Source organism: Neophocaena asiaeorientalis, unplaced genomic scaffold (assembly GCF_003031525.2).
Source record: "Neophocaena asiaeorientalis asiaeorientalis breed wild unplaced genomic scaffold, Neophocaena_asiaeorientalis_V1.1 scaffold388, whole genome shotgun sequence".
NCBI classification, from domain to species: domain Eukaryota; kingdom Metazoa; phylum Chordata; class Mammalia; order Artiodactyla; family Phocoenidae; genus Neophocaena; species Neophocaena asiaeorientalis.
In genome coordinates, this window is record NW_020172738.1 from 805885 (window position 1) to 821485 (window position 15601).

General features: G+C 48.2%; 1 protein-coding gene across 5 annotated transcripts in view; it reads right to left on the reverse strand.

Moving 5' to 3' along the window:
• The window catches only part of DIS3L2 (DIS3 like 3'-5' exoribonuclease 2), a 370907-nt gene that overhangs the window by 64249 nt on the left and 291057 nt on the right, over window positions 1-15601 (reverse strand). For 4 of the 5 annotated variants that reach the window (XM_024740590.1, XM_024740587.1, XM_024740591.1 and 1 more), the window contains one exon: window positions 11378-11611. In XM_024740590.1, coding sequence (XP_024596358.1) covers window positions 11378-11611 — 234 coding nt within the window. Of the gene's footprint in view, window positions 1-11377; window positions 11612-15601 lie in introns of those variants that run through there. The other variant, XR_003002632.1, reaches the window with a different exon arrangement.

Below are 15601 nucleotides of genomic sequence, written 5' to 3' on the forward strand. Positions count from 1 at the left end.
TTCCATTAAAAGCAAAAGCAGGCTCTGATCAGAATTCACAGAGGGAGAATTAGGCTGGGGATCCCACCATGGTATACAGATCATTTCCATCTCACCATGGGGGAAGGGTGGATGGCGGCTGATGTTAGCTCACCCCAGAAGGACTCTTTGCAAAAGGCAGGTGGAGGGGCTTGGTGCCTTGCCCACCTTGCCACGCCGGCAAATCAGGTCTCCAACAAGCCTGAGCATCTCCCTTTCCAGGGGGGCACATTGGGGGTCTCTTTGCCTTCCCCCAGAGAGCCTCTTTTGCCGGGCTCCCTGAGGGGCACAGCTTGCTCTGAGGATACAGAGGTGAACACAGAAGTGCTCAGGAAGCCTCAGAAGCACTGCCAGCCCCCTGGGGTGCTAAAGCTTCCCGGCTCCTCACACCTGTCCAGGCAGCTCCACCTTGAGAAAGCCCTCATTACACCCTGTCCTACACCCTGTATGCCCTGGCAAGTAATCAAACACCCAACCCTTTCATTCAAAAGAGGAGGAAACCTCTCTGATTCATAATAAGCATTTAATTCTCTTACATAAGCACACCTCTCTTCTAGAGCTACAGTCCTTCTCCCAGATCATAACTGCCCCATCGTCTTTTTAAAAAGACCAATATAGGGCTTCCCTGGTGGCGCAGTGGTTGAGAGTCCGCCTGCCGATGCAGGGGACGCGGGTTCGTGCCCCGATCCGGGAAGATCCCACATGCCGCGGAGCGGCTGGGCCCGTGAGCCATGGCTGCTGAGCTTGTGCGTCCGGAGCCTGTGCTCCACAACGGGAGAGGCCACAACAGTGAGAGGCCCGCGTACAGGAAAAAAAAAAAAAAAATGTACAGAGATGCTTAGAGACCTTGAAACACCCTTAACAACAAGCACTGGGCAGGGGCTGGAGATATAAAGGTGAACAGATGCTGTCCTTACCCTTAGGGAACTTACAGCTTTAGAGAAGGAGACAGGGAAGCAAATGGAAAATGACCAGGCAACATGAAAACGTGATCAAGACAGGTGACACGTATAAACAAAGTGCTCTGGGAGCCCTAAGCGGGAGGCGGGATGGATGCGCTGGCCAGTGCAAGCTTCTCTGCAGCAGGATTCAGTTTCAGTCTTCAGCTTCCTGGAAACTAAGAAAGGTTTACAGGGGTGGGGGTAGAGCTTTTCCATTCTATAAGAAATGAGCCTGGATAACAGGCAAGCAGAAAGAACCGGAAGGCGAGTGAAAAGCTTCTAGGGGTGGAGTGGGAGCCATGCTTACTCACTAAAGTTATATAAAAAGCAGTCTTCAGAGCTCTGCTGAGGATATATTCTGGCCATTCTGACCGAGGGCATCAGCTACTGGTCCTCACTGACAGCCACTGCACTGGAGGGCACCTAGTAGCAAAGGCCACGCTAGGACTCGGTGCCCAGTATCCCCGGCCCCCAGTCGGGTAGAGGGCACGTTCCCCTCTCTGCCTCTGGCTACTTTCTGCCCCCTCTAATCACCCCACAATCAGAGTTTCTTTTTACAGCATTAACTTCTGGGCTGTTCCAGATGCTCGAACTGGCTCAAGCTGCCTTCTCTAATCCAAACTTTATCAGTAATAGATGGAATCTTCTTTTTTTTTTTTTTTAAGATGGAATCTTTTGATCTCGGTCTGACTTGTGTGTCTATTTCTCAGTGGTTCAGAACTCAGAAGGGACAGGAGTGTGATGGAACACGACCCTTAAATCTTAACAGGGTGGGCAATCGGTGACCCTCAGCTCTTCACCAACCATGTCCTTCACTTTGTTTACCGTGTGATTCAGGGCTTCCCTTCCCAAGCAGCCTTCTTTCACTAATCCCATCTACCTAAGAACCATCACGTTGGGTATTCCTTTAGCCCTGTGTCAACTCACTATGCCCTTGCTTTTATCTCACTGAAGTTTCTTGTAAGTACACAGAGTTCTTCACAAATTCACTAAGCAACTTTAGGGTGGAAAGTCTGTCTTCCACTGCCTAAGGCTCCTTCATGGAACTATGAGTAGTAGCACTTGTAACACGATAGGAACTCAAGAAATACCTGTCCAGTGAGAGCCGGAAATCATGTCTGAGTCTGTGTTTTTAACAACTTCCAGAATAATACTACCTGTATTCCTTCCAATTTTTGAAAATTATGAGTAACTGGCTATGTGACATGCCTAAAGGAAGAGTGAGCACATGAAAAGTTTAGGGTTATAGTCACAAGCTGCTCAGCAAAGTTACTCCGACACTTAATGATACAGGTTAGTTTAGGGTTATAGTCACAAGCTGCTCAGCAAAGTTACTCCGACACTTAATGATACAGGTTAGTTTTTATGCGTATGCTAACAAGCCACAAACAGTTACCAACTCACAGAAGTGGGTGTAATTAGCGCTACTCATACACAACTAGGTCAAGTTTTCAAGTCTGTCTCTTGTCCACGCCTTGGGATGCATAAATGTGGATTGTTTGCTCTGATTCCATATGAAATTAGTGTGATTACTAAACCAATCTCTCCTTCAAGGGAAAGATTTCAATACCCTCTGACTGGGAAGTCCTGTGCCCCACGTTCCCTGAAAGCTGGAGGCGGTGGCGGTTCCCTCCTCAGCTGCTCCACTGCGCCCCAGAGCCATCCTAGATAGCCTGGGGGCTGAAGGGCTCAAAAGAGCACAGACTCTTGGCTGAGGATATATGTATAAATGAGATGAACAGACGAAGATGAAAATCTTGCTCATAATAATGAAACTGGTAACTGGGAATAAGGGGAAAATTCTGACAGGGTGATAATTACTCTTTAAGCCTCCCTGATTCTAGAACTATCCCCACGGCTGACGTGATGCGCTGCCTGTCAACATTGAACCAGAAGCTCTGAACTTCTAGTAAAAGCCTTCCTGTACTGTTTACCATTACCTTAAAGAGAAGTGTAGCAATTCTTATGGTGGCAGAGATGACACAGAGCAGCTCTGTCCTCTTTAGTCTTAATTCAATTGGATTTCCTTTTAATTATTCGTGTCAGGCCAACCCAAACAATGTGTGACAGCTACACACAGGATGTGAGAGCAACAAAAAAGGTTAGTGAGGTTACAAATGTTCTCCAAGGATCTGAGACTGCAACGATAGTTCTCAGCACCATTTCAAATAGGATGGGTTTCTTATTGAGTCTAAGCAGTAGAAAGAAGGACTTTGGGGCAGGAGACCACTCTCCAGTCTCGACTTTACCGAGTTTAGGAAGAAGCTCTGAACCGCCTCTCTTACCATTTTACAGTCTAGGACCCTTATGAGTATTTTTTTTAATAATGGCTAATGCAAATAGGAAGAGTCTATGCTGTTAACACACTGAACAATAGGAAAGATGAAATCCAAGACCACAGTCACTGGGACATCTCAGGAGACCTAGTCTGACTCAGAGAGAGAGAGTGAGAGAGAGAGACCAACCCCCCCCCCCCCTCCATGTAGCCAGAGAACTCCTGACAGGTATTTCCATCATAGGTGCCCTTATTCACAGGCTACTGGAAAGAGGATAAACTGCTGTGATCTTTCTGGAAGGGAATGTGGCAATGTTTCAAAATTCTTAAGTATGTCTATATTTCTGACCCCATCAGCACAGTTCCAGGACTGTCCTAAAGAAATAACCAGAGATCACAATAAAGATTTATGAACATAGATGGCCACGGCACTATTTATAGTATCAAAAAATCAGAAACTAAAAATCCACAATTGGGGCAAGGTTAAATGTTTAAGAGCATATTCGTATGATGGAATATTACATAGGCATTATAAGGTTTTAGAAGAATTTTGAATGACATGGGGAAAAACTTATGTAATATTAAAATGCAGAATATAAAAACTACATGTATGCTACGCTAACCACACCTCCCTCCTACCTGAAGTGGGAAATTCATAAGAAATCATAATATACCCAAATATTAACAAGAATATACTTTTGCTTTCATAATCTGATTTAAAGCTTCCTTTCTAAGGAAAAAGTGGGCACCAAAGGGGCCTAACTAAGAACAGAGTGGAGGAACTAAGAACAGAGCAGGAGGAAGTGTTTCTCGCCCTCCTGTGCGTCTGGTGCCACATGCCTCCCCACTACAGCTCATCTCTCTGCAGCTTAAGGACCACTTTGAGGCTGCTGGCTCCCAAATGGCCACCTCTAGGTGAGCCCTCCTAACTGACCTCCAGACCTCTATGCCCACATGCTTATTCCACATCTCGACCTGTTCTGTCTCCAGCTGGCCCCTCAAACGCAACAGACCCTCAGCGGAAGTCATCTGCTTTCTTCTCAGCTCTCCTATCCTAAGGTATTTCCTGGTCAGTCCATGGTACTGCATCAATGCACATGCCTGAACCTGAAGCCCGACCCCCTGATTCAAATCTCCCCCCTCACCGCCCGCCCCCTCCCTTCCACATCTAATCAGGACAGTCAATTTGTCAAGGCTTGCCGATACTCCTTCCTCGCTCGGATCTGTGATTTTCTCTCTCCCCAGGGGCTCGATCTCAGGTTGGGCCCTTGTCATTTCTCTCTTGGAATATAAGCTTCCTTTACTTTCTTCTTTCAGTCTACTCTCCATACTACAGCCAGTAAGCTCTTTCTAGAACACACTTCTGATCACGTCCCTTCTGTATCTGAAATCGTCCCGCGGCTCCCCGAGCCCGCTCCTGCAGACTTCACGGCCTGGTCCCTGCTCCCTCCGCAAGCTGCTCTCTCTTCGCAGGCCACATCACACGACCTGGAGCAATGCGATGCTGCCCAAAGGCGCCACCCCTCGCCCCTGCCACGCCTGCGCCAGGAGTTTGCATGAAATGCCCCACCCCGTGCATTCGGAGCCTGGCTAGCCCCTCAAGTCTTTTAAAGGCCTTGGTGTACACACCGCCCCTGCTGGGAAGTCTTCCCTGATCCCGAGGCAGGGCCCATCCTCTCCAATGCAGTCTCACCACACTCTGGGACAGCTCTGTCACAGCACTTAACGTTTTCTGTGTGGTCTGCCGGCTCCTTCACTACACTATAAACTTAAGGACGGGGACTGTTCATTTCCAGCACCTACCACATACTTGCTTTCTGTACCCAATAAATGCTTTCTGAAGACATGCTGCTGAAGGGAGGACTCTATGACTAAGAAAATAGAGACCGAGTCTACAAACATATCCAACCGCCTGATCAGTAGCTTACTCTTGTGCTCAAGTGATGACATAAATAATAAGATCAAGGAAGAGCCAGACAGGATGATTACGCCCATCCTTCTTACCTTGCACCAACTATCACACTGTACAAAAATTAAAACAGCAGAGAGCTGGAATGCTCATTTCTTAAAAATAACTGCATTGTAGATAAGGAACAGAAACATACTTAACTATATTTTTAAATGCACGATCCAACAAAATACATTGCTACATACAGCAGCAGGGGTCGGGGGTGTGGGGGGAGAAACGCCATACAGCTTTCTGTGAGTCGTTTTGCAATGGCTGTCTTCCCACCTTCGGCATCCTACCAGATGGCGGAGCCAGTGTCTCTGCAGGTGGGCTCAGGAAAGCGGGGTGGATGGGATGAGATCTGACTGTGAAGAGGCTGCTGAGCTTGCAGAGGTGGGAAATTAAGAACCACTGCTCTTCTTGCTTCAGGCTAATTAAAGCTACCTGATTGTAAATAGGGTAAGGGAACTGGTGCTAAACGGATTCATTCCTTTACTTCTAGCCTCCAACTGGACCTGCTAAGCATGATACTAATCAAAGGAATAATTTACTTCATTGCGTGAAACTATCGCGAGAGGTAACTCAGCGCAAGTGTTCTCTATTACCAGCCCAACTCCCCAGTGCAGTGGTGAAGAGCTGCTAAAAGCTGACTGGGTAAGAGAGCTGGATTTCATTTAAGCAGGGGTCAGCACACTATGGACCACAGGTCAAATGTGGCCTACCACCTACTTTCCGTATGGCTCACAAGCTAGGAACAGTTGTTATATTTTTAAATGATTACAAATAATCAGAGGAGGAATACTGTTTTGTGACATGAAAATTATATGAAATTCAAATTTCAGTGTCCATAAAGTTGTACTGGACATGGCCACACTCATTTGTTTGCCCCTGGCTGCTTTCACACTACAACAGCAGGGTTGAGTAGTTGAGACAGAGACCAGATAGCCTACAAAGCCTAAAATATTTGCTAGCTGGCCCTTTGCAGAAAGTCTGCCGAGCCCTTACTTAAAAGGCTGGGCTAGGCCAAGGTCATCCATAATAGCATTCCACAGCAGCTTGGGTCCCAAGGTATCTAAAAATTGTTTCCACCAATAAATTTACCTTTACGATCAAGTCCACTCAAAGAAACTGCCTGAAGTTTGGGCTTCAGAACTGTGCCAGGTGGGAATCATATAAGATGAAGCTGAGAATTTAGTAAAGGCTCCTTTAGTTCGATGGAAACACCAGATTTTCTTCACTATAACTTTCTCTAAATTCAGAAAGTCAACGGCTCAGCAGGAGTCATTCACATCCCCTGACCACCCGCCGGGGACCCCAGAAGTGGCACAGTTTCCCGCAGTCATGCTTGTTTCTCCAGAAGCCCTCACACAGAGTGGCCTCTAAGCGCTATCACCTGACTGAGCAAGGTCGGGCTGGAGAGAAAGCTCCAGAAAGCTGTAGGTGTAGTTTCCTGAAAACAGTCAATATTCCCTAAGAAGTTTTTGTTTGGGGGCTCTATTTAGCACCCCACTATCCTCCCTTGCTATCCTTTCTGAAGGCAACGGCCCAGGCACAGAACTCCAAAGGGAGGCGAGGCCTTGTCATCCTATCATGTCAGAGTCAGGCAGGGTCATCTCCACCCCTAGGTGGGAGCAGGTGCACAAACAGAAGTGCCAGGGAGCTTGCGCACCCCCCCCCCACCAGAGCAGGGGGTGGAGGCCGCTCACGGTTCCCCTTCCCCAAAACTCAAGATCTGCATGTCATGGTAAGCCATTATGATTACTTTTACTACAAACACAGAAAAGTCTGGGACTCCCTTTATGGGAGTCTCCTTTTAAGAAACAGGAGTGACGTGTTATAAATCAATAAAATAACACAAGCGCCTGCGTTCAATTCTAGATTTAACATGGCAGCAGGAAACAAGGGATATTATTCAACTCATCCAGCCAAAAAGCACATAGAACGCACTCGGCACCTGCACTGACTTTCGGGGCAGCGAAACAAAGGCACATCATTTCACTGAGCTAGGACCTGTTAGAACTAGGTTCGCCCTCTAGGTAAAAAAGATGCTTGGAGTAGTCAAACCAACCTCGAAGGCAGTGCTTCGCAGTCTGTTTCACACCACAGTATATACAGAACTTGCTAATATTTGAGCATATACTGGGTAAGCACACAGGACTGCAGGCAGGTGGTCCCAGGGGACTGGAGCCAGCTCAGGTGGCCCTGCGGCCTGAGGGTGCACTGTCTCAGACATGGGCCAGGCAGCTCTGGCCTAAGCTGTTGCCTACAATCACCCAGTGACCGAGTTGCTCTGCGTTTCTGCGGTTACTGTGACCTCCAAACCAGTCTGTCCTCGACCTGACAAATAGCCCCCACGCTGGTGTCCTCCACCTCACTCGTTCTGGAGATCATCACAGTAAGCTGATTTCTTCGAAAGGCAAAACTGGCTTAGCAGGTTTATTCTGCATTCAAGGGCGTACAGCGCGACACAGATGTTGTCCCCTCTCACGGAGGCCTCTCATAGACCCTCTCTAACTGAGGCTGGTGTAGGAGGACATATTTTTTTTTAGGACTGCCACCAAAAATGAGGACACAGTGAACTGGGGCAAACAAAGCATCAGAGAGCAACTCCAAACAGCAGGCTATGCCAAAAGCACTGAGGAGAAGTGGGTTTTCGTGAGGGCAAATGCAGGCAGTAGGCACAGGAGAACAAATGCAGGGACTGCTGAATGGGGCCGTTTAGCTGATTTATAAAGGATCTTGCCAGTGTCCCTCGCTACGGGAGGTTGATGTGCTCCTTCTTCTAAAGCTGTGGTCCACACACTTGTTTTCTGGGGAACCAAGGAATCAGCTCCAAGGATGCAATTCCATTATTTTCAAACCTTAATTAACTGGAACCTAATTAGGACTTCAAGGGTTTTTTTTCTCACTTTGAAGGAAAACTTTTCTCTCTCAAGTCAGCATGGTGTAAATGGAGGAAAAGCGAACAAAGAGCAGGCTATCTGGGTTTCTTGCATATAAGCAACTCATCTAACCTTTGGGGACTTCAGCTTCTAATCTATAAATTGAGAGGGCTGATGAAATACAGGTATCTAAAGTTATTTTCATTGGGATTGACATATATACACTACTATATACTATAAAATAGAGAACTAATAAGGACCTACTGTGTAGCACAGGGAACTCTACTCAATACTCTGTAATGGCCTCTATGGGAACAGAATCTAAGAGTGGATATATGCATATGTATAACTGATTCACTTTGCTGTACAGCAGAAAGAAAACACTGTAAATCAACTACACTCCAATAAAAATTAATTAAAAAGTTATTTTCAGCAATAAAATTCTGACTCTAAGACATGCCAACAGATCAGTATCAACTTGAAACTGTGATCATTCTTCTACCCTGACTGACTACCACACCCCTCCTAATGTGAGTTGAGATTGCTGATGGTCTTTTACAGTGTTTAGCGTATTTAACGTATTTAATTCAATCCAATTTTATAACAATCTGATGGGGAAAGGTTTCTAAAATGGTATAACAGAACCCTCTCATTTGATGTGCCTGAAGCAGTGGTGGGTTAGTTTTTCCAGAAGCTGGCTAAAGAGGGGAATCATACAGAAGAGATACATACATAACTAAACATTTGTTTTACTTAATTTATATAAATCTACATTCATTCACTTTCAGAAAAAATGTAAAGCTTTTTGAAAAGGTATGCTAATTGGATTTCTACATACTTTTTTCTGATAAACTACTCGTAATTCATCATGTATAATTTATAGTTTTTGTTTCATTAAAAGAGAGTGAGAGCTTAGACATCTGTAAAGCAATCTCAGTACAGAATTCCTCCTGAATTTTTTTTTTTTTTTTTTTGCGATATGCGGGCCTCTCACTGTTGTGGCCTCTCCTGTTGCAGAGCACAGGGTCCGGACGCGCAGGCTCGGCAGCCATGGCTCACGGGCCCAGCCGCTCCGCGGCATGCGGGATCTTCCCGGGCCGGGGCACGAACCCGTGTGCCCTGCATCGGCACGCGGACTCTCAACCACTGCGCCACCAGGGAAGCCCCCTCCTGAATTTTATGATCTTTTCCCCCACTCTTCTATAGTTGTCACACCCAAACAGCAGAACTTTTGGAGATTCTTCTTCATCGAGTGTTTCCAAACAATTTAACTGAGTTTTCACAGAAACACCAGCTTTTAAAAATGTTCTTACTTGATCAGTTTACCTAATATTCAGTTAAACTGCATAATTATAACATGTACAACTGGTGTAGCAGGCTGGGAATAAAGAGGGCTGACCCTTGATACACACAACTCCTGGTGGAAGCGAGCACAGCCAGCGCGTGCAGCGCACCGTGGCACTGCTCACTGTGTCGGGCAGAAGGTGCGGCGAGCACTGGCTGAGAGGACCGTGGGGCAGCCAGGTGAGGAGTCCAGGGACGCAGGTGGAGAGGCCTGTGTAGTGCCTGGGAAGAAGGGCAGGGCCGGAGAAACTAATTTTGGTGTTATCAGCATCTAACTGGTAATTAAAATCATAAGAACACAGGAATTCATTCAGGGAGACAGTGTGGATAGAGAAAAAGAGGATGGGGTAGACTCCAGGGAATGCCAACTGTAAAGAGGTGAGCAGAGGAAGAGGCTCCAGCAAAGGGACCAGCAGGACATGACTAGAGATGTATGAAGAGAAGCAGAGAACCAGTCTGCTTCTCTGCTTCTCTCCTGGGCCAAAGGCAGGACAGAAGTCCAGGAAGCAAACACTGAGAAGCGTCCTTGGATTTACAACCAGGCAGCCGCTGGTAAGTGAGAATGAGCTTCACGCCCCAAAGAATGATCTCACTAAAGGAAGGAGAGGAGATCCTCCACCCTCTTCCATGCCCGTGACGCCTCTTCCACTGGCTCTGCCATCTCCTTCAGAAGCCACTCTGCCTACTGTCTCCCAAGTGGCATTCTCGAGCAGGCAGGTCTGCTCAGGCTACCTGAGCCCAGGCAAGGGAAGGAGGGGCATGAGGGTTCCAGAAGATGCCTTGACTCCCCCAAGCACAGGCAGAACAGACGATCCATTTGTCCCAAGAGCCGCTAACTTATTTGTAGGCCCAGAGCAGCAACTGTTTGCCATGCCTTCTGAGAAGCATTTGTGTAAGTTTATCACAAAAAGGACGCAATGAAATCTTCAATTAGAAAGTTTTAAAACAAGGCTGTTAAACTACTGATAAGCTACTCATAATTCATCATAATTTCTGATAAACTACTCTACTTTGAGATCTCTCCAAGCTGAAAGGCTCAGAGAAAGAAGTCTCTGCGAGGCTGCGCTCTGCCAATGGTCTGACGAACGGCTCCCTCAGCCAATCCTGTGGCCCAACTCATTTTCCAAACTCCCAGAGACTTCCCACAGTGTACAGAGACCAGGGGAGGAGAGCGAGTTCTCTGGGGCTCGGGTAAGAAGTATAAATGAGAAGAAAAAGGCTGCATAATATGGAACCAAGGCTCTACTCTGTAACGTACTGGCAAGTAATGAGACAAAGGCTCTACTCTGTAACGTACTGGCAAGTGATGAGGAAGGAATTGCTGGAGCTTAAGAATTACCAACTCTCAGACGTGGAAGTCGATCAGGTTTTAGTGGCAGCTGTCTGAGTCCCAGAGGGCCGTCAGCATGCCTGAGATACTCAAGAGCAATCGATACTATTCCGGGCCATTGCTTTCTTCAACAGCCAACGTTCTACAGTCTCCTCAGTTCTCTGCTTTTTCAGATATTAATCCAGATATTTGTAAACATATAAATCTTTTTGGAAGACAAGGGATAAGAAGAAACACTTTTGTTTTAAAGCCTAACTATCAGATATTGATCAACTGCTTTCTACACTTCCATGATTCCTGTCCCCAACTCCCGTAAGAGGGATGTGAGATGGAAAATGGGTGAGGATCAAGTACTCGATCCAGCCTCACCTGGAAGACCAGATGGGAGTTCTGGTCACGGAGCCACCCAGACAGACACCACCCTTTCGCCTTGGCTCGTGTCATCAGGCCCTGGGTGCCTGTGGAGTTGGCAGGGCAGGTGGGGGGGTGGTTCCTGCCTGCCTCAGAGGACACTATTTCAGCGCAGTGATTGAGGAAAGGAGGAGGGGGGAGCCCAGGACTGCCACGCGAAACCTCACACACACTGGGTTCTGGCCGAAGTCAAACCTGCTGGTTGTTGACAAAAAAGCAGCGACTGACCTGATCCAAACGAAGTGCGCCGTCCACAAACCGCTGTTGGCGTAACTCCTTTGCGATATGGTGGAGGTTCAAAACAGCCCGGTGCACTTCCTCACTGGTGTGCTCTGGGGAGACGGGGGGCAGCTCCTCCTCGGGGATCTTCCTAGTGGGCCCTTCAATCATGCTCTGTGCATGTTCATAGCTCAGTTTGGTGCAGGAGCGGATGACAGTCTGGCCAAACCATTCACTGAGGATCTGCAAAGATGGACAGGTTATGAGGGAGAATGTTTTTCGGCCTTTTCTTTCACGCAACCATTCATTCGTACAGATTCTACAGATCCACTGAGCGCCGGCTTTGTGCTCAGAGCGCCACTTGGTTCTGGCAGGGTACAAAGAGCAGTCATATGGGGAGCTACTGCCCTTAGGGAGCTCAGGGCATGGACTTTGCAGGCGGTGGAAGTCGACGAGCGGCCTCTAAGCACACGAGAGGCACGGGCGAGGCCGAGCAGGAGGCTTGAGGCGAAGGGCCTGCTGGAGGCTTTCTCGTGAGTTGGGAGAGTGGCCATCAATGCCAAACTGGAAGAGAGAAGAAGGGATGGACGCCGAAGATGTGACAGGTGGGGAATCTTACTGGACCTGATGGGGGCTGAAAGAGAAGGTGCGGTCACAGACAGAAACAGAGAACACAGGTGCAAAGCAGGACGGAGGTAGAGAGAAAACCAATTCCAGTTTGCTCTATTTGGAGCATTTATGTAGAGACAAAGGTCCAGAACAGGGTTTCTCAGCCCTGGCACTACTGGGCTAATTCTCTCTTGTGCTCTGTAAAACGCTCAGTGGCATCCTTGGACTCTACCCACTAAATGCCGGTAGCACCTCCCCCAAACCCCGAGATGAAAACCAAAAATGTCTTCAGATATTGCTAAATGTTCCCTGGGGGAAACGCAGCCCAGCTTGAGAGCCTTTCAGCAGTGGTGCTTGCTGAGTGGTGGGATTAAAGATGTTTAATCCTTTCAATGTGTCTGTATTCTCTATAATGAACATTTATTACTTTTAAAACAAAAATAAAACATTCAAATATTCTGGGGACTCCTGGGTCTGAGGTGCAGGGAGGAGATCCAGAGGGCGATCTGCAGCAGGCACTCGGGGCCTGGGGCAATGACTGGGCTGAAGGTGGGAGCTGGCATCATCGACCAGAGGGTCCAAGAAGGGAAGAAGGTAAGTAGGAGAGTCGAGGCTGCATTCTCTATGCCCTCCTCCATTTTGGGGAGCCAAAAGAGAAACTGGAGAATGGAAACAAACAAAAACCAAGGGAGTTCAAAGAGCCAGGAGAAAGATTGGGAGTGTCCAATATTAGGAGAAACAGGAGAAAGGGCCTCAGAAAAGGGGGACTCAAAAGCCACAGCAGACACTCCCGGCACTTCTGACGAGAGAGGCACCGCTTACACACTTTCCATACAGCAACTACTTACTCACACAGCAACCCTAGGAGGTAAGTATTTTATTATCCTCATTCTGCAAATGAGGAAAGCAAGGCAGAGACACATTAAATAAGCTGCCCAAGGTCATACCACTAGAGAACGGCAAAGCCAGGAACTGAACACAGGCAGGCCCGCCCCAGAGTCTGAGCGCTCAACCACTAGTGTATGTCAAATGCCACTTGGATGTCAACGAAGACGGAAACAAAGAAAAGGTCTTTGCATTTAGCATTTAGTTACTGGTGGTCTTTAGGAAGGCTATTTTAGGGGGAAAAGTATGGCGAGGGGTGGCGGACAGGGTTGAATTGCAAAGATCTCAGGCATGTGCTGGGAATGGATTACAGGGATGCTGCCACAGTGCTTCTCGTCCTCAGGGCAACCAGAACCCTGCCTTTCCTCAGCCTGGCACACACATGCCACGTGCCACTCAAACAGCAACACCTTCTGCGTGTGTTATGATGGGAAAAAGTTTGGGAAGCTCTGGGTTAAGGATGGGTGAGGGACTTCCCTGGTGGCACGGTGGCTGGGAATCTGCTGCCAATGCAGGGGACACGGGTTCGAGCCCTGGTCTGGGAAGATCCCACATGCCGCAGAGCAACTAAGCTCGTGTGCCATGACTACTGAGCCTGCGCTCTAGAGCCCGCGAGCCACAGCTACTGAAGCCCGTGTGCCTAAAGCCCAAGCTCCGCAGCAAGAGAAGCCACTGCGGTGAGAAGCCTGCGCACTGCAACGAAGAGTAGCCCCTGCTCCCCGCAACTAGAGAAAGCCCACTCGCAGCAATGGAGACCCAACACAGCCAATAAATAAATAAACTTTTTTTTTTTTTTTTTTAAAAAGGATAGGTGAATGTCCAGCAGTAGAGGCAATGCAATGAGTGTGGGTGACTGCTTCCAGAAGGACGGTAGGACAGAGATGTTGTTGAGCAGGCAGGACAGAGGCCTGTGCCGTGTTTGCAGGCAGGGGAAGAAGCCAGTACAAAAAGAAGTTGCGAGAGAGCAAAGGGAGTAGTGCCAAGTAGTGCCAAGGCGACCCATCCAGAAGAGAGGAAAAGTGGCCTGGAGAGGGCAGGAAGAAAAGGGGAGGGGACGGGGGAGGAGATCTCGAGGGGAAGAAGAGAGAAGGTGAGAGCACTCACAGTGGATGGCCCCGATCTCTGGAAAAGTGTAGGACAAAGAGTGAAGGGGGCTGGGTGGGGTTCAAGGGCATGAAGACAGCGGAGAAGGTCAGAGACAAATGCTGTGGGAAATGTGATTCATGAGCAGGGAAAAGCTAGATGTGCTTAGGGGCACAGGGCGCTTGGGAGAAGGCAGGGAACTCCAATCGGCCGCAGAAACTTTCTCCCTGGGCTTGCAAACACCCTTTTCATCAAGTAAATCACTGTGGCCACAACTTCAGAGACAAGACTTCCCGAAAAAGACCATCTGAAGGGTCCATAGGTGTTTCCAGTGGGGAACGGGAGAGCCCAGCCCACAGCTGTCCACACCACAAACCTCTAGGGGACACAGCTCCTACCCTGGATGGCTAGAGAGACCCCTCTGATACCCTCTCCTTCCACTGAAGGAAGAATCAGTACTCTTGAAATGGCAGCCATGAAGCACAGGAAGAGAATGGTAGCGACCACTGACATTTTTCTTTAGTTCAGTGCAAAGAGCCTTATTATGAAGAGTCTTGAATCTGTAATATCAGACTTTCTTTCTTTAAAAAAAACCCCTCAAACTATACTTTCTGGATTATTCCAAGAGCTACTCCTATCTCAAAATACAAGCAATTCAAATACTGTGCTCATGACTCTTCTGCTGTGGCAAGCGGGTCCTGAATTTGGCTCTCAGGAGGTGTCTGTGTGTGCTGAATACGAGAGAAACGGTAGAGGCAATTCTAGGGACTGCCCAACAGTCCTGTGGGGAAGTAGTGCGTGCAGCCCTCCAGAAGAGCCCCTTTCAAGGTCAGCCATGCTTGTCCTCCCATCACACCCACATTTCCTGAAAACTCCCCACTAATGGAGCTGCTCCAATCTCCGCTAGGATGACAGGGCCACGACCTATTCATTCTTGTGGTCGCAAAGTCCTCCCCCTGGAGATTCAGCTTGTTTGCTTTTCTCCATTTCATTCCAATCCCAGTCAGTCAATCCTCCTCCTTCTGTGTCCACATCTTTAGCTTGGGAAAATGTTCCTTTCTGTTCGATTCCACTCCTTTTTCACACACTCCCTCAGGCATCTGGCTCATAGGATATCTGGCCTCTTGGGGTCTGTGTCCTCTTTTCCTAGAAGACACAGGTAAGCCCTGCACACTCACACAGGGTAACCACCGCACACAGGCAGGGAGACTCGGACCACCCTGACTGGGCATCCATTTTCATGCAAACTGCTGGATGAAGAACTGCTTTAAAAAGCTAGTGAAAGCTCCAGGCCCTCTCCCCTGAAGTATTTACAAACAAAATTTTACAGTAAGTTCCAGGAGGTTCCTAGACACCCTGCCACCCTGAAGTCCACGGATCCGGCTCTAAACAGCTTTGTTGCTCCCTCTGAACTCTCATTTATAGGGCTGAGCCCTGACCAGGGGCCACTTTTCATCCTGAGGGGTTCTTAAAATGTAACTGTAACTTGACAAAATCAGAAGTCTCGCACTCCTCATCAAAACTTGCTAGCAGTGGGACTTCCCTGGTGGCGCAGTGGTTGAGAGTCCACCTGCCGATGCAGGGGACACGGGTTCGTGCCCCGGTCTGGGAAGATCCCACATGTCGCGGAGCGGCTGGGCCCGTGAGCCATGGCCG